Source organism: Apostichopus japonicus, chromosome 4, assembly GCF_037975245.1.
Source record: "Apostichopus japonicus isolate 1M-3 chromosome 4, ASM3797524v1, whole genome shotgun sequence".
Classification (NCBI taxonomy): domain Eukaryota; kingdom Metazoa; phylum Echinodermata; class Holothuroidea; order Aspidochirotida; family Stichopodidae; genus Apostichopus; species Apostichopus japonicus.
The window spans coordinates 11,388,444-11,410,564 of record NC_092564.1 but is presented as its reverse complement, the minus strand read 5'-3'; the positions used below and the strand labels follow the sequence as shown (position 1 = coordinate 11,410,564).

Here is a 22,121-nt window from a genome sequence, read left to right as displayed (position 1 = left end):
ATGTTAGACCAAGAAATCAAATAGCGCCACCGTTTTGAGGGGAACGAAATTTGAACATAGACATACCATAACAAAAGGGCACGTTGTGTGTTTTCCGCCGAATGAACTACTAATACCATACAACATGTCCATACATGTACAGGTGGAATTGTTTACATAGACGCGTAGCAGGATTACGCGTTAACGTAGAGCTGTAATAACTACGGAATAGTAGGCCTAGTAGCAGGCTAATGGCCTAAACCCTTGATGCACATTTCCTATTAGCATACCTATACTAGCTTAGCTAACGCTTTACATCCACAAGTAAACCTTTTACTGCTAATAAATATTTGTCTTACTAAAGTGGAAAATGTATTTCCTGAAATTGTTGAATATCATCTTACTGTTTGTGTTAATTGCAGAGTCTGAATCTATTTTGGACTGGTTTTTCGGCAGTAACCTTGATGACGATTCACCAACAGAAAATGTTCAGGCTGATTCATCCAAATCAAATCATCCTGAAAGCCTGCAGCTGAGAAACAGCAAGTTTGAAATGCAAACGATCGACGAAAAGTTTGCTGCATCTGGAAGGGATTTGATAGCCAGGATGTCAGAACTAGACAAGTGTCATTTGCTGGTAATACGAAAGAACTTAAAAGTCGAATAGAAGTTTCACTTTGGTACTAGGCATAGCCTAAGCTATACTAATTACTATTGCATAATTAGACTAGCCTATGTCTGTAGATCAGTTACCTTGGCCTCATGACTTTCATGTTTGTTAGTCTTACTTTGGCCCAACTTTAGCCTAGAGGCCTAAGGAAGCTAGGTAATGCCAATGTGTAACTTTTTCGGATAGGCCAATAATTAATTACAGTATACCCTGCTGATGAAGGCAACATTAAATCGATCAAAATGTGCTTGAAAATGTTTCTCCATTTGTAAGCACCACCAAATATTTTTTTAAAAATTAGAAGTGCTTCCAAGTGGGATGTTTTGAAAATGAGATCATACTTTCATAGAACTAACTCATCAGTCTAAGAGTGAATCAAAGCTCATATCCTCCAGCTATAAGGCCTAATTGAATATGTATGTTTCTCAGTCTTACCTTTTCAATGAAGAAGTAGTTTATGGAAATTTATCATAGGCTAGTTGCTGATACTTAGGCCTACCTATTAGTAATCTTGTCAATATGTGTGAGTGGTTCATTCTGCAGAGTTTGGGAATTTAGGGACAAAGTCGGCTCAGATCTTAACAACTACAGGTATGAAAGAGTTTCAAACTTCCAGAGAGTCTGTTGCTGTTTACCAAGTTGGAAAGTGTTTAAGAATTTGAATAAACTTGAGAATATGCGTGTAAGCTGATTGGAGTTTTGGTAATTGAAGGGTGTGAAGACTCGCGCAAAAAGAAATGTCTGATGTCGGTAATTTGACCTAGTTTCGAATGAGGTGTAACAGAAGTGCTAAACACCACCATCGATCCCAGAAAATACGTAAACAACTTGCTACTGTCGATAATTAGACACTAGTGTCTAGCAGTACATACAGATGCGGTCAATACCCGCAGCACAGTATACAAACAATACAGCGATGGACATCTCAGGTCCAGCTAAAGATAACAAGGTATCACATTTCATTACTGTCTGCATTTGTAGCGACACAAACAAAATGTCACTTGCAAGCAACAGAAAGTTAACTTTTTCAGATGGCCGCACACGGTTTGGGTCGAGTCTTCAATGCCTTTAAGCAATCCATTAAGTATTACTAACTAGTCGGGGATGGTTGTGATTTACAATTAAGGATTGATTTGTTCAATTTTCAGGTGGTCTCAGAGCTTAAGTCTGCATGTACAGCTATATCCGAGGAAGACTTAGCCAAACTGGGTGTAGCTCTCTTGAACTGTCAATCCCAAGCCGAAGGAAGAACAGTATATCCCTGCAATCCAGACATGGTATGTAGCAGTAGGCCTCCAAGAATAGCAGTGCATTGAAAAGAAATGGTTGCATACTCAAAAATGGAAAATCAAGCCAAAATTTCTTATTCAATAGCTCAAAACTAGCTAGTTCACCCACCAAAGCTGTGAAGGTCACTGAACTTATTTTCACATAAAGAACTTTGTATTTGAAGAGCATGTTTAATCTGATAACTTGACAGTGTAAATTTCACAGAATGCCCTTTTTATTCTCTCTCTCATGTTGTCTTTAGACCGTGGCACAATGCACCAAACCGATGGATCCTGATACATGGAACGCTTACCTCATAGTCAGCAATAGAGCTAGGTCAGTCTGTTACTCTGTAAGACAGCAACAGTTCCAAAGACAGACACAGTTTGCTGTTAGTCAGCTGGCTAGCAGCGCCGAAGATCAACTTTATCTCATGGAACATCTAAAGGTGATATTTTATGTCCTAAATATGGTCAAAAGATGTTGAATTTACATATAAGTGCTCTCTCACCTCACCTGTTCCCTAAAAACCACAGCATCCTCACTGTAGCATGTCTAGAATGACCTGGTGACCTTTTATCACAACTTTGCCCATGTATGCACCCAAGGCATGTCTTCTTTGGGGGGGGGGCTTTATTGTCATTCTACTACTAGAAGTGTAGTAGACTAAGTACTTGGATTTTCTAACCCTCCTCCCTTTGGACAAAATCTACAAATTTATGCTACTGCCCAAAAGGTATTTGAAGTAGCTTTATTGGATCAATTGCAGTGAACCTATTAATTATTGCTTCTAAACCAGTTTCTTTCTGATATCAGAAGTGCAGCGGGTTGATGATTACACAGTTTCTTCTATCTGCTCACATAAATCAGCTCCAACAGGGTTGGTATAAATTAAGTGATGCCAGGCATTTAATCCCCTCCCATCCAAAGAGTCTACCTTTCATAATGGTCAGGCCACTAAAGAATGCACGGGAATTACAGACCTCTGTCATACAAATTATGATATTAGAAGTAATGTGATGATTTCCCTCTAATAGGAAACAAGATTTAATCATCAGGTAGTCGAAGTTGGAATAAGGATGATACAAGCTTTGACAAGAAATATTAAAGTAGCAATTTGCTCATAAATATGATTAAGGACTATATTATTACAAGAGATGTCCAACAAAGGTTAATTCCTCTGATAAGGAGTCAATGTTAAATAGATGCAAGTTTTGTATAAGTGAATGAATTATTTTTTGTTTTCATCATTTTTGTTTACAGCAACATCAACAGGAACTTGTGTCAGTTGCAGAGGAAACCCTAGAGGGTATGACCCAGGGTCACAAAGAGATGATGACAGCTCAAGAATCTATGAAATTAACTCAGGTACAGGAAATAAAACAAACCATTTCACCTCGGTTTTGTTTGAAAGGGAACTATTCCGTTTGTAAGTCTAGGTAGACAAAAGTAATATAAAGATTGTTTTCAGATATGATATATTAATATTTCATTTAAAACTATACCACCTGATAAAAGCAAATTCAATACATAATGCAACATGAAATGTATAACCATGATTCATGTAAACATTGGAAGTTCAAGATAAAGGTTCATTCAGGTTTTTGGAAAAGTTTCAAAGTAATCGTCCATTCCATAGTTGAAACCACTTTGTTTTGTTAACATTTTCATAAACAGTACATTATATCGTTAACAAATTTGCTAGAAACAATGTAAAACTCCAAATGAAATAAAATGACATATAAAAGGAAGTGGCTTTGAGCTTTATATTACACCATCAATGACAACTGGCATGATTTTGTTTTAGTTCAAAAAGAAAAGGAAAAGTTGCTTACCTAAACAGAGAAATTGAGGACTGCATTTAAACTGAAGTAACTTCAAGTTTTAACTGATCTGGCATTAAGGCTGATTGTAGTTGATGGATTCTGCCAGTCAAATAAGTTGGTAGGTTTTATACAATTTGGTAATTGGATGATTTTGACCATGTCTTACTCTTATATTTGAGATGATGTGAAAGTGGGAAATGAGGCCAAGGATCATTTCAGCTTAAAGCATTTAACCAAAACCCAAACTGTTTGAAAATGTATCGTTTTTAAAAGTAATGAGATGGATACATGTTGCTTGACACAATATCCCTTAATTTGCAAAAGAGGACAGTGTTGTGAAGAGCAAAAGTATCAGTAATTAATTTTGTTACACACGCTCTCACGCACACAGATGTGTTTTACATTCAGACCGAGGACTCCATTGTTTTTTCCATTGTTCAAATCCACGTACCCTAACCTTAACAATACCCTATACAATATTTAGAATTCTTCTGAGGATGTGGTGATTCTTTAGAAATCACAACCCAGGACCTGGAATTCTTTTGTTCAAGTCCTCGGTCAGATTACAAAACAAACGTGCACACCCTTACATAAACACACCAGTAAATATGTTTTGTATATGATAGTTGGTACACATCACAGTGCAAAAGTTGATAGCATTGCCGATCTCCCATTTCTCTGTCACTCCAGACGGAACTACAGGATGGCCTCGCCGGTAGTGTAGAGACTTTAATGACCGAGAAAGCTTTGATTGCAGCTGGACACAAGGAACTGGCTGCTATGGCGTTTAACATTAGTAGAAAACTTGGTGAGCCATATCCGTAGTGACCAGACTAGTGATGAGTCTGTTACTCATATTCTAGCATATTTTGCCAGTACTCTTGCCCACCCTCTCAGATTTCCACTCCTTGTGCGTTTTGAGAATTTTTTTAAATTGAGTATAAATACTATTGGAAGTGTAAACTGGTACTCATACCAAGGAGATGATTACTTGTATTCTTGCTGTTGTACTACTACTACAAGACTGGTAATGCCTATTATCTAATTCATAAAAAGTCCGAGAACAGCTTAAATTGATCCCATCATATGTTTGTAACAATCAGTTTGTAATCATATTATTTAGGATGCTTAGCACCAAGTAGCAGATGTAAACGTGGCAACAATGGCTGCGCTGAAATTTGTGTTGGCTTGTAATCTAAAGAAATAAACACACTGATACCAGCTTAGAATGCCAAGATCCTTACAGATGGGTGAGTGGATGGGGATGCCCATAATACTCTGGCCAAGGAGCACATGAATACAAGTTATGTCTTTCTTCCTCTCCACTACTCCATCCCTCAAGATGCCTTTACTTTCATCTCTGCCCTCCCATATATTCACCAACTTGGCTTGATCTAAATATCCAGATCTTGATATTTTCAGATAATGCCAACCATCAACTCTCAGAACAAGATATTGATCGTCAGCAGTACAGGAAGGACCTCATGAAGGATTTAGCCAGGATTCAGAACCGAACAAAGGCACTTATTGAGCAGTTAGGTGAGACAATCAGCAATATCAAATCATTTCTTCCCCCCCCCCCCTCCCCCTAATGGGCAGTGAGTATTAGGGTCAAATACTCAGGAGTCAAAACCCAGAACTGAATGGGAAATCGTCTAAGATAATTCTGGATGGCTGAAGTTGTTTACTTGATAAAATGTCTGGAAATTTTCTGTATCTTTAGGCAAAAGGCGCATCGATCCTTATAGGATTTTCTATGGCGAAGATATTACTGGTTTAAGTTTTTTGATAATTTTTGTATCTGGCAACATCAGAGTAAATGATGTCATCATTACAGTCCACTTTTTATGATCCATTTCCTGGGGTAAAGGAGGTTTCAACCAGTCAAAATAGGTTCCCCTCATTCAAACATATCTTGAGTTACGGAAAAAGAATTATTTAGATGGGGTTTTCAGCTAACAGTGTGGAATATATTAAGATGAGGTTTGAGCTAGTATTGTGGATTTTTTCACCCTTTTCATTAAAAACTTGTTTTCTCGTCTGCCAACGAGATATTCCGTTAAGCATAGATAGACCGACCATTTCTTATTGAAACTGTTTATTTGTGCAACTATGCCCAGGTTCATATTCTTTTCTCTCTCTTTTATTATTTGTGACTCCAAAATTTCTTGTCGTGCATTCATTCAGCCTTTGCTCAAGTTATATCAAATTAAATGCAGGCAAAGAAGAGGCATATTTTCCTCTCAAAGTAAATTCATCTTCGTTTATATGCTTGAAGCACCTACGGTCAGGTTATGCATTTTGCATACCCCCAAAACAATCAAATGATTCAGTTTCTGGGGGACATAACTACAATACATCTGTACGTTTGTATAGTAAAATCGTCCCAGTAATTCTCTGACTCATTGCAACATTAAGTCTCATTTGGTTCTTTCAGACAGTAACTTCAACGAGGTCCTTAGCTTCCAGAAAGGTAGCTCAAATTATTACCAAGAAACACTAGAGAAGCTCTTAGTGGTCAACCAAACGGTCTCATTCTTGCTGGGTACCGTCGGAGAGATGAAAGTAGGCATTGACCAGAAACTGACCTGGGTCACCTCTCTTCTCGGTGGTGCTGGTATGTACACGGAAACCCATTGGGCCTCACTGAATCCAATGATCTTGTTCTGACTTTCAAAAGCTGGATGTGAAAAACTAAATGTTCAGTGTTTAACTGTGAAAGAACAGTAATGTTTGGACTTGTCAATCCTAAAATCTCTTTGCACTCTGAATTCCAAAGTTTGAAAATATTTGTCCAAAGGAAGACACAATTAGCTTCTTTTGTTTGTTGAATGTGTTTGATTGCAGCCAGATATCAAGATATGGACTCACCCTGACTGCGATTTTATCGGTAACATTGGGACAGGATTGTACATAAACTGCAATTGCCCATCTTCTCTGGGTGGTTGTGTTGTATTCATTACCCCTGGGATGTTTTGGATTTGTCAGTCACAACCTTAAATGATTTAAGGGAGATCAGCAAATAATATCAAACTAACAGCAACAGATCCATGAAAGATTATCTCTCATGGTTGGATTTGAACCCCTTTTGGAAGAAGGTAACGGGTAATCACTAATTCACCATGACCCCATGGTAGTTACTCATGAACTGTGACGATCCATAAAATTAAAGGGATAATGTAAAATTAACTGCTGAATGTGATAGAGGCAATGATGGAGCAGTGTCTTTAAGGTATATTCTGAACAAACCAAATGTCATACACACCCTTTAAGGATATTTATTTGTTTGAAGTGTGTAAAGTAGTCACAGCCACATTTACATCTTATATGCAGAGCATGTCATATGGCCTTGCAGCTGTATAAGAAGCCTTCGAACCAAAACACCCCCTAGTTTGACCTGACCAACATATCAAAAGAAAAGTTTGTTGCAGAGAAACGGCTTGACGTGAAATTTGATTAACGACATTTCGTTGTAGCTACAAAATGCCATCACTACCTGTATATGAGTATCTACAGTAATGTAGACATGTGATTACAATATAGATTAACCATGCTAGAAAAGACAAAATTCTGTTGTTGCCCAAGGTATTCTAGACTGGGGCGGAGGAGGGGGGTTCTCAATACCTGGCCTGTGGACCACATCTGGCCAGAGTACCCTATTGGCCTACCCTTGGCACCTTGCTCAATCTAGGTAAGAGTTTTCATTTGTCCAACCCTTTGCTCTAAGTTATGTTTTTTCCCTGGGGCCTAGCCCATGTAGAAATTAAGTGAAAACATTTGTTTCAGACGGATCCATATTAATCAGAAAATTAAAAATTACAGAACAAAAATGGCTTCATTGAATCTAAAATATTAATTCTTGACCTGGATTAGTTGTAGCCCCTGTCAAATGTGGCAAAATTGTGACAAAAATCGTAAGATGAAGAATAGGTTTTCTTTTTTCAAAACCATACAATTTTCAGTATTTTTCTTTTCTTAACTTTAGGAAATTCACAAAACTCAAACCTGCCAGCTGAATGGGAAGACATTATTCCCTGTGTTAAATACATTGTTGTTATTGCAATATAAGTCAATATGATCTGGACCCTGCTTGTGTCATGAATTTTTAATATATATTCATAGGTAAAAAATCTTGACCTATGTTGTTTTTATGTAATTCATTTTCCCTTTCTGTTGTATTACATACTAACAGATGCTTAATATTGACCTACCCAATATTATTATTTGTAGCATGTGTTTGTTTTTCAATTTTGTTAATCGCATGTTTATAGTTTTGACCATGTAAATTATGTTTTATTGTTTGTTATAATTTATGCGTTTACAGGTAATAGTCTTGACCTGCTGGTGACATGCGTCTTCCATGCGTGTTTCTTTTTCTTGGCCGCTTTCATCCTGACATTTCTTGGTACTCCGGTGACCTCCAGACTTCTCGTCATCTTCTTGGTTCCTCTGAATGCCTTGGCAGAAATCAATCACGGCCACAGTCTGGATTACCCATCCCTCACCATAGTAATCTTTACCATTGTATCAGGTTTGTTCAATTTTAAACATGACATTTTTATTGTTTATTCCTTCATCCCAGCTTCCCAAAATGCAATTTATATACTATATTAACAGAGGTCTGCCCCAATATACAATCTTTATTAAACCCTGGTAAATGATATTTCTACTATTGTAGATTATGTCACTTTCTATTTAGTAATAGTCTGCAGTAAAAGGCCTTCCATTAGCTTTAAAATACAGCAAACTGATTCTAACAATATGATTCTGACAATAATATGTCTCAAGTTTGAAATGTTCACCTCTTTGTGTTAGATATTGGGCCCGTACATTTCGTCACTCTTCTTATCTTTCAGCAAATGTTGGCATTCAATATGGTAGACACAGATCACAGAGCATAGTTCCTCCATCACCCAAAGAATGCCTAACCTGTAGAGGTGGTAGTCCCCTGAAACTCTCTCCTATACAACCTGTGTGAGTATTCTACAAACTATCAACATTAGCCACTTCAGTTCTCTGTATTGTTGTTTCGTTTTGTCTAAGGATCCTTGTATCCATTTATCATACATTCCCCATCGAGAAAGAAAAATCAGGATCCTGTGATAGAATTAGAAAATATATATATATATATTAGGATAAAAACAAATGAACTCAAGATGACACCCAGGAAGTTAGGTTCTCTCCTTCTTGAGACAAGCTGATCCTTGCAAAGGAGATATCTTTCATAGTGTGAACTGCTCAGGATCAGATCCATAGATCGCCCTTTGGGATTTTGTCTGATCCTAAACAAGAGCAATTGATGAACTCACGGGGCTCTGAGATCAAATTGAGCAATCCATTTCTCCTCTTGTGAGGGGGGGGGGGTGGGGACGATCTTGCCAGGGAGATACAGTTCAGTGTAGGAACAAGCAGGACTCATGATCAGATCCACCTACCCCGTAAAGATTGGATCTGATCCGGTCTTACAAGAGATCTATTATTGCACTGAGCTACAACTCTAGGCCAGATCTCCATTTTTGGATTGGATCAAATCTGACCTGAGAGCTGGATGGATCCTTTATTGGGAAAATGGTCATGGCTGAGGATCATATTCAGCATAGAAAGTTCCTCTGTTCTGATCCTGTAAGTGAGCTGTACTCGAGACAACAGAATGGACTCATCAGGATGAGATCTAGCAAACTAGACCTCCCTTTTTGAGTTGAGTCTGATCTCGCAGAGATAGATAACCTCATAGGATGAGAGTATACACCACTCAGGATCAGAAGCAGCTATCCAAGCCCCTCCCAATATCAACTGGCCTGATACTTCATGTGAGCTATGCGTTTGTAGTGTGAAGGGACTAAATGACATCTATGTTCCCTCAAGTAACTACACATGGTGCATATCTCTCTTTCTACCCTCAAGTAAGTCCACACATGGTAAAATGCTACCAAAGTAAACTACTCAGTATTGGTAACTGTTCCATCAGGTAACTCTAGGGTATAAAATCATGTTCCCATAATGTTACCATATGGTGCACTGTTTCCTTGAGTAAATATATCTTATATTCCCTACAGTTTATATACATGGTACAATGTTCTCTCAAGTATCTACACATGGTGCTTATATCTTTCTACCCTCAAGTGAGTATACATACATGGTTAAAATGGTTCCCAAAAGAAACTAAATACTGTATTATTGGTAACTGTTGGTTCAGGAACTTCAGGTATTACTCTGTGGTAACTATATAGTACAATATCTCCTCAAGTAATAGTATCGATTAAATATTTCGTCAAGTAACTACAAATGGTACCGTTTCCCCTCAAGTAAATACAAATGATACATTTAGCGTGTGCTGGTATTTGTTTAGTTGCAGTTTGCTGTAATAATGACTACAAAGTGAGTGTCAGTTGCTCATAACCACTAAAGCCCTTTCTAGATAAGAGGCTATGCAAGCTCGTCTTGATCTAGCAACCTTTTTTTTTATGAATGTTTTCTAGTCTGAGACTAAACTTTCTTGTCTTGTTTTGCAAAAGTGACAAAGATTCATTTGAAGGCTTAAAACATGTTGCCATCTGATTGGATTTTTCTTTATCGTGGACAGAAATCTACATTGCATGATAAACTTGGCTGATTTCCCTTAGGTGGAATATTTGAACAGTTCTCTAACAATGTGTGAGAACTGTCTGTCAGCTGTCACCTGACAATTTCAGTTGTAACTTGATCCAAGTGAAAAAAAATTTCAAATCCACCTTTCTTCATGAAGATCATTTTGAAAGACTATTAATATTTATGACAGCTTAAAGACTGAAGATATTAAAACCCCTATTAAAAAAATCTGCAAATCTGACTATACTTTTCGTTCTTTCATTCCATGAAAGAGATAAAGGAGGGCAAATTTGATGCGGGTGAAATATCCTATCTTGATACTTCTCATGGAACCCGGCACTAAGTCATTGCCTGAAGGAAATTGCTTCCTCTAAGCGGTTTATGGTAACAAGTAACTTAATCCATATTAAGTTTGGCTCTTTATACAAAAGAGGAAATGAAATGGCAAATATATACTCCTTCCAAAAATTTTGCCCTTAAAGTAAAGAAGAAACCCTAAAGCTATAAAATGTAAATGTTTTGAAGTAAGTCAAAGGAGAAGATATGATGTTTTATTCAAAGACTTAAAAAAAGGTAACAGATCTAGTGTGACATCCTTGCCACCTATAGGAGGGAAACTAAAGATCAAAAAAGGTTTGAAGAAGGGAAAAAAATGTTAAAAGTTCCAGCAATATTGCTCTAACTGTCATAGACATTATAAAGCAATAACAAAGTCAGATATGTGCAACGCAGAGGCAGTGACAAGAACCACATTGATGCAAATCACATAATTACTCCTGATTCGATTTGAAGTGGTAGGAAGATAAAAAAATCAAAGCATTTCCACCATTGGTCTAGACATGGTTTGCTCATGTAATGTGTTCTAACTTCTAACACTACCGATATGCGGATAGGTGTGCTTTCCTTTCGGGGAGGGGGGGCAGGGGGATGGACGATGATTTTAAGGAGATAGGGGTGTGTGGTCTGCTGAAGCTGTCATTTCAGGGGGTCCTGGGGTCCTTCCCCTCCAGGAAGGAAGTATAAAAGATTAGAAGTGAAATGATGCAACCTGAGGCATATTAAGGCAATAAATTATGCCCTTATTCTAGGTCTACTTGCAAGGTTGGTATACTAACTACTTTGAATTTCTTGCATGTGGTGGAAAAGGGAGTGTGTACTACAGGCTACCCCCCTCCCCTTCCCCCCTGTGATCCACACCTGTCTCATACCACTTTATGAGAGATTGGATTGGAAACATTCCTTTATCAGATTCAGGAACAGCGCCATCTCACCAATTGTACATGCAGCTCTACTAATGAGCCTGTGTGATGAATCCCATACTCTCATACATTTCAACAAGATGGTGCAATGGTAGTAGTAACACTGGAAAGAAAAGAATACTGTGGTGGGGGGTGGGGTGGGGGAAGAATATACAGATAACTGGTTTTCTTACTCTGCCATCTACTTTTCCTTTTGATAGTCAAATCAATGAGACAATTGCGACTGTAAATTCTACCCAAATTCCTAATACTCCTGACTTTAATAAAGAGGATGATACCGAGGACTATAAAGATTCATCCTTGTGGACGAGAGACGAGACCACACTGACCGCCGAGCTGGCCTCCCTGCTGAGACAGAAAGACAATGATACCAGCAAGTTACACGGTGCCACAATGGTGCAAAATCTGTCAAGGTATAAGCTCATCATCCATCACCAGTGGATAATTGTGGAAATTAAACATTTTACCTCAACATTGTTGGAAATCATATTTTCATTACTAACCCTAACAAATCATGATATACTTCAGCACTGCACGTAGAAGGCACACGATACAAGTTACGATTCTAGTTTGATCAAACTGAACATAGTCTGTGCATAGAGTACAGGGTAACCTATGACAGTAGTATACACTTCTACCAATGACTGTATGGTGCTGGCTATGATGTTAAAACACCCTGTACCTTTGGGTATGGGTGTGTGATGACATTTCACGACAGTACAATGTCATCACAGTACAAAGTGTCTTACACCCACAATAATGTGAAATTGTGGTAAAGTGTGCAGGACTTTCTATGGGTTAGTGGTGTGTTTACCCAAGGTTGGGAAAGTTGTGAGAGTGGCACGTAGGCATGTGTGCAGGATTTTCTATGGGTAAGTGGTGTCACTGGTGTGTTTACGGAAGGTTGGGAAAATTGTGAGAGTTGCAGACAGGCATGTGTGCGGAATTTTCTATGGTTTAGTGCAGCATTTACCAAAGGTTGGCAAAGTTTAATTGAACACTGTCATATGAGGAGGATCTATTTCTGCTTAATTAAGGTTGCTTCCTTGAATTCACTGTATTTTGCAACCGTATGCGACAATTGACAAAGCTAAAGTTAATGTCTCCTGTAGCACAAGAGCCATCGAAAAAGTGTGCGTGCACCCCCATCCCACCCCCATTGCATATGGGCCCTGGTGACTATTTACCCTAAAGAATGTTTGAGTGAAGTACAATCAATACACTATTTGTTCTACTTGGGTGATAGTATGGTGTGAAAAGAAGTTTGACCACAAGACACTCGGCTGTACTATTAGTGGTAGTGACCTCTGACACACTATAGCCTACAGTGACCACCATATACACAATATAGCCTACAGTGACCACCAAATATACTCTGCCATCCATTGCACAGTCTCTCCTATAACAATAAACGTTTCTCTTCATCTTCTTGCTCTCGATGTTGAGAATCTTGTCATAATTCTGTGATTCATTCTAACCTCTGACTGGTAACCTCTTTAAGTCTTCTCTCATCTCATCTGGCCTCCGAGATATAGCCCTCATAATACCCTACTTGTGTGAACAACCATTGTAGGGTTCAGATTGGTCATAGTAACCTCTTCTGTTCAGTACTTGGTCATAGTAACCTCTTAAAGCCTTCTCTCATCTCGTCTGGCCTCCGATCTTTAGCCATCATAATACCATTCTAATACCCTTCTTGTGTGAACAACCATGCAATTCAAATTAAGTAAGTTCATTGTAATAACCTCTGACTGGTAACCTCTTAAGGCTTTCTCTCATCTCGTCTGGCCTCGGAGGTATCATAGCGCTCATAATACCCTTCTTGTGTCAACAACCATTGCAGGATTCAAATTAAGTACTTGGTCATAGTAACCTCTTAAAGCCTTCTCTCATCTCCTCTGGCCTCCGAGGTATAGCCCTCATAATACCCTACTTGTGTGAACAACCATTGCAGGGTTCAGATTAAGTGAACGGCAATGAGCAGCAAATAGATGTCAGTGGTCATACCACTTGTTTTTAGTTAAAAAATCACCGACACCACTTTTGTGACCCTTTAATTAAGTTGTCATTGGTTGAGGTTCCTCCCTCATAGTGATCTTGGTTATTACATTTCAATACTAGATTCAAACTAGATCAGGGCTCAAACATTGTTCAGTGATTTTTCTGAAAGAAAGCAGCTATTAAAACAGCATTTTGGGTTTGGTCGCCATTTTCTACTTTTTTGACATGTCCATCAAGTTTTTTACATATAACAATCACAAAACAGCAAACTAAGATATTAGTTTTTCCCTGCGTAATTAAGGATATTTGAAGATAATGAGAAAAGTGTCCACGACAAATTCCACTTTTAAAATTAATCTCTTACAGTTCCCCCAAACCCACTAGTTTGAATTCAACCAATCAGCGATGCAGGTTTAGTTATGAGCCGTTGCTAAATATAGATCCAAGACTTTGGTACAACCAGGGAGTTGTTATGGAACTCACTTGTACAACTGCCATATAGACTACACAAATCAAGCATGGTGTTGCATTACGTGTTGGTCAATGACGTTCGTAGTGTTTAAATATTCATATTCTGGGTGAGGTTTATTGGGATCCCAACGGAAAATATTTTGGAGAAAAACAAAGTTGAAAGTTGCAAATTTTTTACTTTTATGCCCCAATTTGAAGTAAGACTTAAATAGATAAGCTAGTTATGTATCTCGTTATGGCATAGTGGAGTCAGTACGGTTGAGAAAAATCATAGAAAAGGACGCAAAATGCTGCTTTAAGCAGGGCTGTGTGAAATACCTCTGTATGATATTTCTGTGTTTATCTATCTATCTTTTCTGTCTCAGAATATGCTAATTGTAACATGTGGAAGAAAAGTATTCATGTTCCCATTTTTCTGCCTTTTCTGTAAACATTTTCCACCACTTTGATTTTTTCCTTTGGAAAATTGCCTTCAGCTGAAGGTGAAAAATTTATGTGATATCCTGACATTCCAACGAAAAAAGACGATTGCTTGGAAAATTTGCAACTATTCTTTAACGAAACCTTGTATGCTTGTAATGTGCTTGGTAAAAAAGGATATGTTAGTCCCCTAAATGGATTTATTTTCAGTGAATTTCAAGGTCTACGTATTCAGAATAACTGAGTGAAAATTATTAATATCCTGGATGTGAAATGAAGAAATTGCGCTTTGTATTATCAAACAAGTGGCCTGTACTCATGCCCTCTTGCAATGCTTGACTTTTTTTGACAGGGAAATTGATAGGAAATGGGAAATTGACTACATTTAGAGGCATTGTGAAGTAATATGCATAATTGCCTTTTCTAACGTTTGGTTATTTTACACTTTATTGTTGAAAGTACTGCATGTCCTAACTATTTTCTTTTGAAAAAAAGTCCAAAGCACCTTCATAATAAGCAAGGCCGGATTACCATTGATGAACTCACTAATGTCCATGGCTGTTCATTTCTCTCTCGGTTGGTCATTCTGTTTAGCTGTTTCTTTCTTGTGTGTGTGTGTGTTTAAGCCTCCAGGCTATTCTTCATTGGTCAAGACCAGTTCAAATTAATGGCATAAATGTAACGAAGCTGAAAGGAATTAAAATTTGATAAAACGAACCATTTTGGTCTGTATATCCGAATAAAAGTAAAAAGGTATTTGTTGGATTTGACAGTGGAATAATCCCACGAGAGTTCAATTTCTCTCCCAAATGACCCTGACCAAAGACTAACGATGCATTAATTATTAGGTCACGGTCGATTAAACCTGTGGCTCATTTTATGATATAACAGATGGTCACCTGAAGGTCAAAAGTTTTTTAATTTTGGTCATCTCCTGGGCATGCGTATATATGAGTATTTATCCACCTGACCACTAGTCTGTGACTACACTTTGTCAGTGAACTTTGGAAAATAATTGCATTTAGTTTGTATACTGCATTTGGTTCTAAAATGATGGAAGGATTTGGGAAGAAGGGAATATGTGGGATGTTTGTAGCCAGCTTTTGTTTGTTATTATTGGTATTTTGTCTTTAATTTAAATTTATTTGTTCTCTTTAGATTATCTGCTGCTGCCACTCCAGAGAAAGATCTTGCCGACGAGGTTAACGTAGCCAAGAGAAATCTAAGCTCGGTGTTAGAGAGTATCCCTGTTAGTCCTCACTCTGCGAAAAATACTTCAAAGTAAGTGCAACTGAAAATCACATAGAAAATAACAACACATGCATATGAAAGGGCAGTCCCCTATAAGAGTAACTTAAAAATCTTTTTGAAGAAACTAGCATTTTGTGTATACTGACTTATACCTCCCTGTGTTTTTTTGTGTTTCCATAAATCGTGTTAATTTTTTGTTGTGACGAGCTGATGTCATCGTCCGATTGATTTCGATTTAGCCTTCAAGGAGCATCCCGGATAATCAGGATAATTAAGAGGTTAACAACTTGAAAACCGCTGTTGAATAGTTGTAGAAACATTACCAACACTACATGGTTCCTTGTGTTTTGTCTTGGACTATAATGTATCATGACTAAACTTCTGCCAAAAAGTCCCTCCTTCAAATCTTAAAACCCAGGATTGCTATAGAAACATTACTGGCACTGCCCCATTTCCTGTTTCGATTTTGGTCTGATTTAAAGCCATGCTATAACTCTGCCTTGCTTCAGCCCTTAAATTCTTAAATCTCAGTTTCTGTAAAATAATTCTTTTCTCCTTTTCTGAATTTCATCTATAGGGTGACACCTGTTTCGCCTCAAAGGACTCTTTGTAGTGGCCGAACCAAAATTGGACAGAACTGTAGGCTGCCCTCTACAAAAGGTTCTCCATTCTGTCACCGCCATGCCGTTGATAAATAAAACAAGTCTAGACATATAGTCGTCGCAGGTTCTACGTTCTGCATTTATCTTGTAAGTTTTCCCCTTGTTGAAAGTTGTTTCCATTGTTCTTTCTTTGTTTTTGGTCTAAAATCACTGTCATTTCAATTTAAGAGGATTTGCTTCTTTAAGTTCCTTATGTGTTGCACAGATATGACTTCAGTTGAAAAGAAATTTATTTGATTTCGCCAAATAAAAAATTATTATTATTATCATTGAGTTTCTATATGTTCCTCTTTTTATTGTTCACTCCAAAATTATTACAACTTTGTTACCAAATTTGGTCTTCCTAATGTTTTAGAAATACACCATAAGATATTGCAATCAGAAAAAAAGAAAAATTCGTTGCTATAATTTCATTTTGAGATGATTAATTAAGTGCTTGATATTGTCATCTTTGCAATTGTGGTGTGTTTAGAAGAAAAGAGCATGCCTAATTATTCTATCATATTGAACGATGTTACTATGTTCAACAATGCAGTCAGATATCACAGTATCACCAAAAATATGTATTTGCAGAAGTTGTCCGTAAAATTATTCTGTGACCAAAAAACTTATTCTCCAATAAATTTAGAAATTTGTTGTTTTTATATAACTCTCACAAAGAGATGTCCCATAGAGGGTTCCTTTTTCATTCATATTAACTTATACGACTTAATTCAAATTAATTAACACAAATACTGCAAATAGGCAGAAATTTCATGTGCAATCTGAATATATATATAACAGAGTGAAACTTTAATGTTTACGTAAAACAAAATACTATGAAAATGTGGATATAATATTTATTTCTTGATTAATTTTTCAACCAACATATACATCTATATTTATACACACGACAGATTATTACAATCTCTGTTAGGACAAAGTTCAGTGCAATCAACTTCATAGCCCAAAATGAAGTTTCATACCATGCTAATATAAATAGTGTATAGAATTGTATTCGCCAGGAAATTCCTGGAACTGATTTGAAGTACTCTCAGACTGTGCAATAGAATACTCTAAATATACATGTTGTCATAGTTACAGCTACTTTTGCGGTTGAATTTGTGTATAACATTTGATGTGAAGAGATATCAGGACATTAAAATAATGAATGCTTTGAGAATACTTGCCAGAAGCCATTACCAAAACATTTGTTATTGCATTTTCCAAATGTCCAGTAGGTACTTTTACATGTGTTAACGAGTAATCATAGGTCTGTCCACGACATATTTTTTTTTTTTCAAATTTGTTTCCATGTGAAATGGTGCAAGTTTGCAATTGTTAGTAAAGTTGTTAGTCCTAATATATAGCCTTAATATAGGAGTGCAATAGACCAAAACCTATTTAAAAAAAAAAAGTATTCGAACCGGTATATACTGCTTGTTTATGAAATGTTTGACTTTAATATGCATTAACATATATTCATATGTGCAATGTCAGTATGTTGCATTATTATCTGAGCATGATATATCTTTCTTTTTTTTTCTGCATGAATTATAATAATTATAGTCATCTTTTGTGATTCCATTCACCACCATTATAAGACAAATTATAGTCATTCAACTACTTGAATTGCAAAATCTCAGTATTTTATTTAGATAAAATCATCACAATCACACTTGTTAGCTGTCTCAACAAACAGAGAGTTTTCACAGCATGTTATCAATGCTAATTAGGGTACTTTTGGTAGATGGTATAGTGCTTAGAGTCATTCTTCCGTGCAAATACGTTACATCCAGAGATTGTTAGGGAAGGTAGAGGCATTGAGAGCCAGATGGAGCCCCCAAGGGGGGGAGGGAAAGGGAGTGGAAATTATGTACACTGGCCCCCTTTTAGCTCTCTTCATGTTTCTTTATAATATTCTGAAAATGAGAATACACTAATCTTTAATTCTCCTGGCCCCCGAATTACTCTATATCAACAGATTTTTATCTCCATCTGACCCCTTCCTCCCATCTGACCCTCTTCCACCCCATCTGACCTCTCCCTCACTCTCTCTTCAAGCCTGAGAACATGATAAGCTCTGATTTTGTATGACATTAGTAAACATCCCCCACAACATGTTTAGTCTTAACACATGTTACCATATATATTCTGACGAAGAACATCTTATTTGACGATTCAGAGAAATGAGAAATCAACCGTTTGTTGATTTCAGTTCACTTAATCTCAAAAATAGACTCCAATTCCTTGCCAAATTTTTTTTTCCTTGAAATCAAGATTATGTTATTTGCTGTCAATATTTTGACCTCAGTCGAATTTGATCCCAACTCAGACGAATGTATGTAAGGAAACTTGCCAACTTAATGTTTTTGTTTTTCTTGAGGAATGTTGAGAACAGTGTTGGTCTTTGGGTAAACTTTCCTGCTCCTACTAGGTATATCTCTACTGTCAGTACATAGTCGGTCAAGATGAAGTGTTATGTATTTAATATTGCGATATGTTATAAGGTTTTTGAAGATTTCAAACAATAATGTATTCAGCTAATGTATCAAGCCTCATAATTCTTTCTTCTTTCACACATAGTTGATCAGCTACTTTTGGCACTTAGCTCTCAAATTCTTTAGACTTGAATCAAGGTTTTCCTACTAGATAATTTTGTTTCTAGCTAATGAGGATGATGATTAAGTAGAAATAATGTTAGAATAGCCTCCATTGTTTATATTACATGTTCTTTGCATTTCTTGATTGTTTATGTTTTCCTCTTTGTTGTTATGGTAACCTTTTTGCCAATTTTGCTTTAAAATTTGTTTATAAGTTTTGTGATATAGTGCAGATCATTTATGTCTGTGTCATGTTGTGATATCGCCAATTTATTTGTTTAAAAACTGTCCAACTTTAAAGAAAGAAATCAAATTAAAACCTGAATTATTTTAAACATTTGGGGGGGGGGGGGCGGGCTCGTGGTATTCGATAAAGTGAGATTCATAGAGTTTCTCCAGATTTTTTTTATTCTTCACATTCACATCCTATTTATCATTGAACAGAGTTATTGACAATGTTAGTTTTTCTTCAGATGTTTATAACTTGCTTTTTGAAGTATAAAATGTTCATTTATTGTTCATTATGTTATAAACAATGCATCATAGTAAACATTAGCAATATAACCAAACAGAAGAGCCTGTCAATCAAAAGTGCGCGATGTGTTCATTTGAACTTGTGACCCTGATTGGATGTAGGTCACAACAGTGTGACAGCCTGGACTGTGATTGGCTGTAGGCCACAACAGTGTGACAGCCTGCTGGTATAGTGTAGTAAATAATAAACAGCTCTTCGTTTCTTTTTCTGTCATGATATAAATAACGCCAAGTTTATAAAAATTATAATTAAGAGTCTTATAAGACTATAGTATTAAAAGCACCATTTGATGTCTCCGATAAACCTGTTCCATCTTATTGTTGTCTTATTTGTTATCTATGTGTAAAAGTTAAGGAGGTTTCCTTAACAAATCTTATAATAAAATTCTGATCAACAGTACATTTCATTAGTCCTCAGTTCTCGTCGATTGTCTGTTTGCATTTGAAACCTTAAGTGCATTTATTAACGCTGCCTAATTCCTCGCTCCGCACACCACACTATAAGCAAAGACTGTTAACCGTCAAAACTGAACCGATTAACCATCACCGTATCGGTCGATATAGCTGGGTTGTATTTTAACGAATAACCATTAGTTTAACATTAAGCTTTCCATATACAGGTAGGTATCACTGGCGGGGCCAAGGGGGGCCATGCCCCCCCCCCAAAGGTGAGCCAAAAAGTGTTTCCGAACATCCGCTAAATCATATGATTGGAAACTAAAAAAATCGAAAGGAATAGCAGTGGTAGACTATTTATTATTATTATTATTTAAACATTTCTAAAGCGCACATATATATGTAAAAACAAAAGCTATGGCGCTGTACAAACTTAAAAGAGTAAAGGTAAAAAACTTAAAGAAAATTAAGAAACCAAGTTAATCATAAGAAAGAGGTAACAATCTTAAAAACAGATAACCCTAAAAGACTAAACAAATCCAATAACGATGGAGACAACGAAGTCAGTATATACCATGCCACTCTGTGATAAATAGGATAAAACAATAGTAAGAGATAAATACAAAAAGAATGAGATAATAAGTAAAACTAGATTAATTATATACACGTGTGAAAATGAGTAAAACTAGATTAATTATATACACGTGTGAAAATGAGTCTTAAGACTGGATTTAAATGAACTTACAGTACTTGAATTGCGAATAGAAAATGGGAGTGCATTCCACAATTTGGGGGCATAGACACAAAAAGATCGGTCACCAAGGGACTTGCAGCGAGTACGGGGGGTAGTTAAAATCAAACTGTCATGAGATCGTATGGAGTAGCTCACTGATCGTGGTTTAAGAAGGTCCTTCAGATAAGATGGTGCAGATCCGTGAAGCGCCTTATAAGTGAGTGATAAAAATTTTTAGACCCGCATTCTAACACCCAAACCCGCTGACCGGCACAAGCGTCGGAAAAAACCGCATTGTAATTGTCAAGTATACATTAAAAAATTTGCATCAAATTTTGACCTAGCAACCATCATTTCTTTAGCATTTAGCATAATAGAGTATAAAACCTCCTTTACAGCATCATTTGAACCTCAAATTAGCCTATAATTCTTTTCATTGGGGCGAGCAGCGAACATTTTCATGCCACGGGAAAGAATGAATTATCACCCTACTATTCAATTTATTGATGTTACACACAAAAAAAATGCATATTTCTCAGAAGATTTTGGGTGACCAAAGCCTTTCTAAGTGCCACTATTTTACATGTAGGCATCACCAGGATTCCAAAAAAAATCAAAAGGGGAGGGGAACACCCCCTCCCTCTCCCCTTATACCACTCCCCATGGGCGGCGATCCGAACTTCCGAGTGGGGGGATATGACCTTGTTGACTATCTAAGCGTAGCGCCACCATGTGTTGGCGCGAAGCGTACAAGAAAATTTTGGGATTTACAAACCCTCTAGATGGCCGGAAACGGCACTTGCCGAGGTTTCCAAGCGGCATATATAATACCCAACTTTTTTTATTTTTTTTATTTATTTGTTTGCCACAAAAGTACAAAGTGGAGGGAAGTCTTCCATAAAGCTTAAAAGCTTAACAATGTGGAAGACTCCCTGAAGAAAGAAAATAGGGATATCATGTCCGAAATATCTCAAAATCAGGATCCAAAATACTTTTTTTTTTTTAATTTCGGGTGTTATTTTGGGAAAATTGCCCCTGTCAATCTTGTTTCAGGCGCTACGTTAGAATGTTCGAGAGCTCTTTTATATTATTCAATGAAGAAAATGGTATCATGCAGGCTATTATAGGCCTATACACATGCAATACACAACTTACACATAGTTACATTCCTAGGTACCGATTGCTAGGGCATCCAGGTGAAACGTGTATTAAGCATTACCCTGGTAACATGAGATTCTCAGCTGTTCGAGGGAACATGTTCGTGTGTAGGCCTACTATAGGGCCTATATGAATACTATGAGGGTGCATATATGTACTATATCAATACGGTGGGCGCAATAATACATTTTGTTGTTATAGGGCCAATGAAGCCTACAGTCAATTATTCTTGCTTTATAAAGACGGTTTATTTGAAAAGATCGCACTGCGTTTATGGTAGGCGAGAAATGAAGCTAAAAAGAGCCGTACATTCACGATGATG

The 22,121-nt window shown here is 37.0% G+C and overlaps 1 protein-coding gene across 2 annotated transcripts; it reads left to right on the top strand.

Moving 5' to 3' along the window:
• Window positions 1–101: 101 nt before the first annotated feature.
• Window positions 102–19,912, top strand: LOC139966436 (protein brambleberry-like). 2 transcript variants are annotated; one of them, XM_071969427.1, is made up of 12 exons: window positions 102–616; window positions 1,798–1,926; window positions 2,181–2,366; window positions 3,182–3,286; window positions 4,435–4,552; window positions 5,167–5,283; window positions 6,182–6,361; window positions 8,069–8,275; window positions 8,601–8,718; window positions 11,792–12,004; window positions 15,642–15,764; window positions 16,312–19,912. In XM_071969427.1, exons 1-12 carry the CDS (start codon window positions 350–352, stop codon window positions 16,430–16,432), a joined length of 1,884 nt encoding a protein of 627 aa, XP_071825528.1. In that variant the 5' UTR covers window positions 102–349; the 3' UTR covers window positions 16,433–19,912. The 2 variants fall into 2 exon arrangements, with proteins under 2 accessions (XP_071825528.1, XP_071825529.1); XM_071969428.1 differs by lacking the exon at window positions 11,792–12,004.
• The last annotated feature ends 2,209 nt before the right edge of the window (window positions 19,913–22,121 follow it).

Excerpts from the sequence above, each read along its gene's own strand:
- LOC139966436 (XM_071969427.1), top strand. The coding sequence starts at position 350 with ATGTATTTCCTGAAATTGTTGAATATCATCTTACTGTTTGTGTTAATT. Across the intron at positions 617-1,797 it reads TAGACAAGTGTCATTTGCTG|GTGGTCTCAGAGCTTAAGTC; the intron begins GTAATACGAAAG and ends TTCAATTTTCAG. Across the intron at positions 15,765-16,311 it reads TCTGCGAAAAATACTTCAAA|GGTGACACCTGTTTCGCCTC; the intron begins GTAAGTGCAACT and ends TTTCATCTATAG.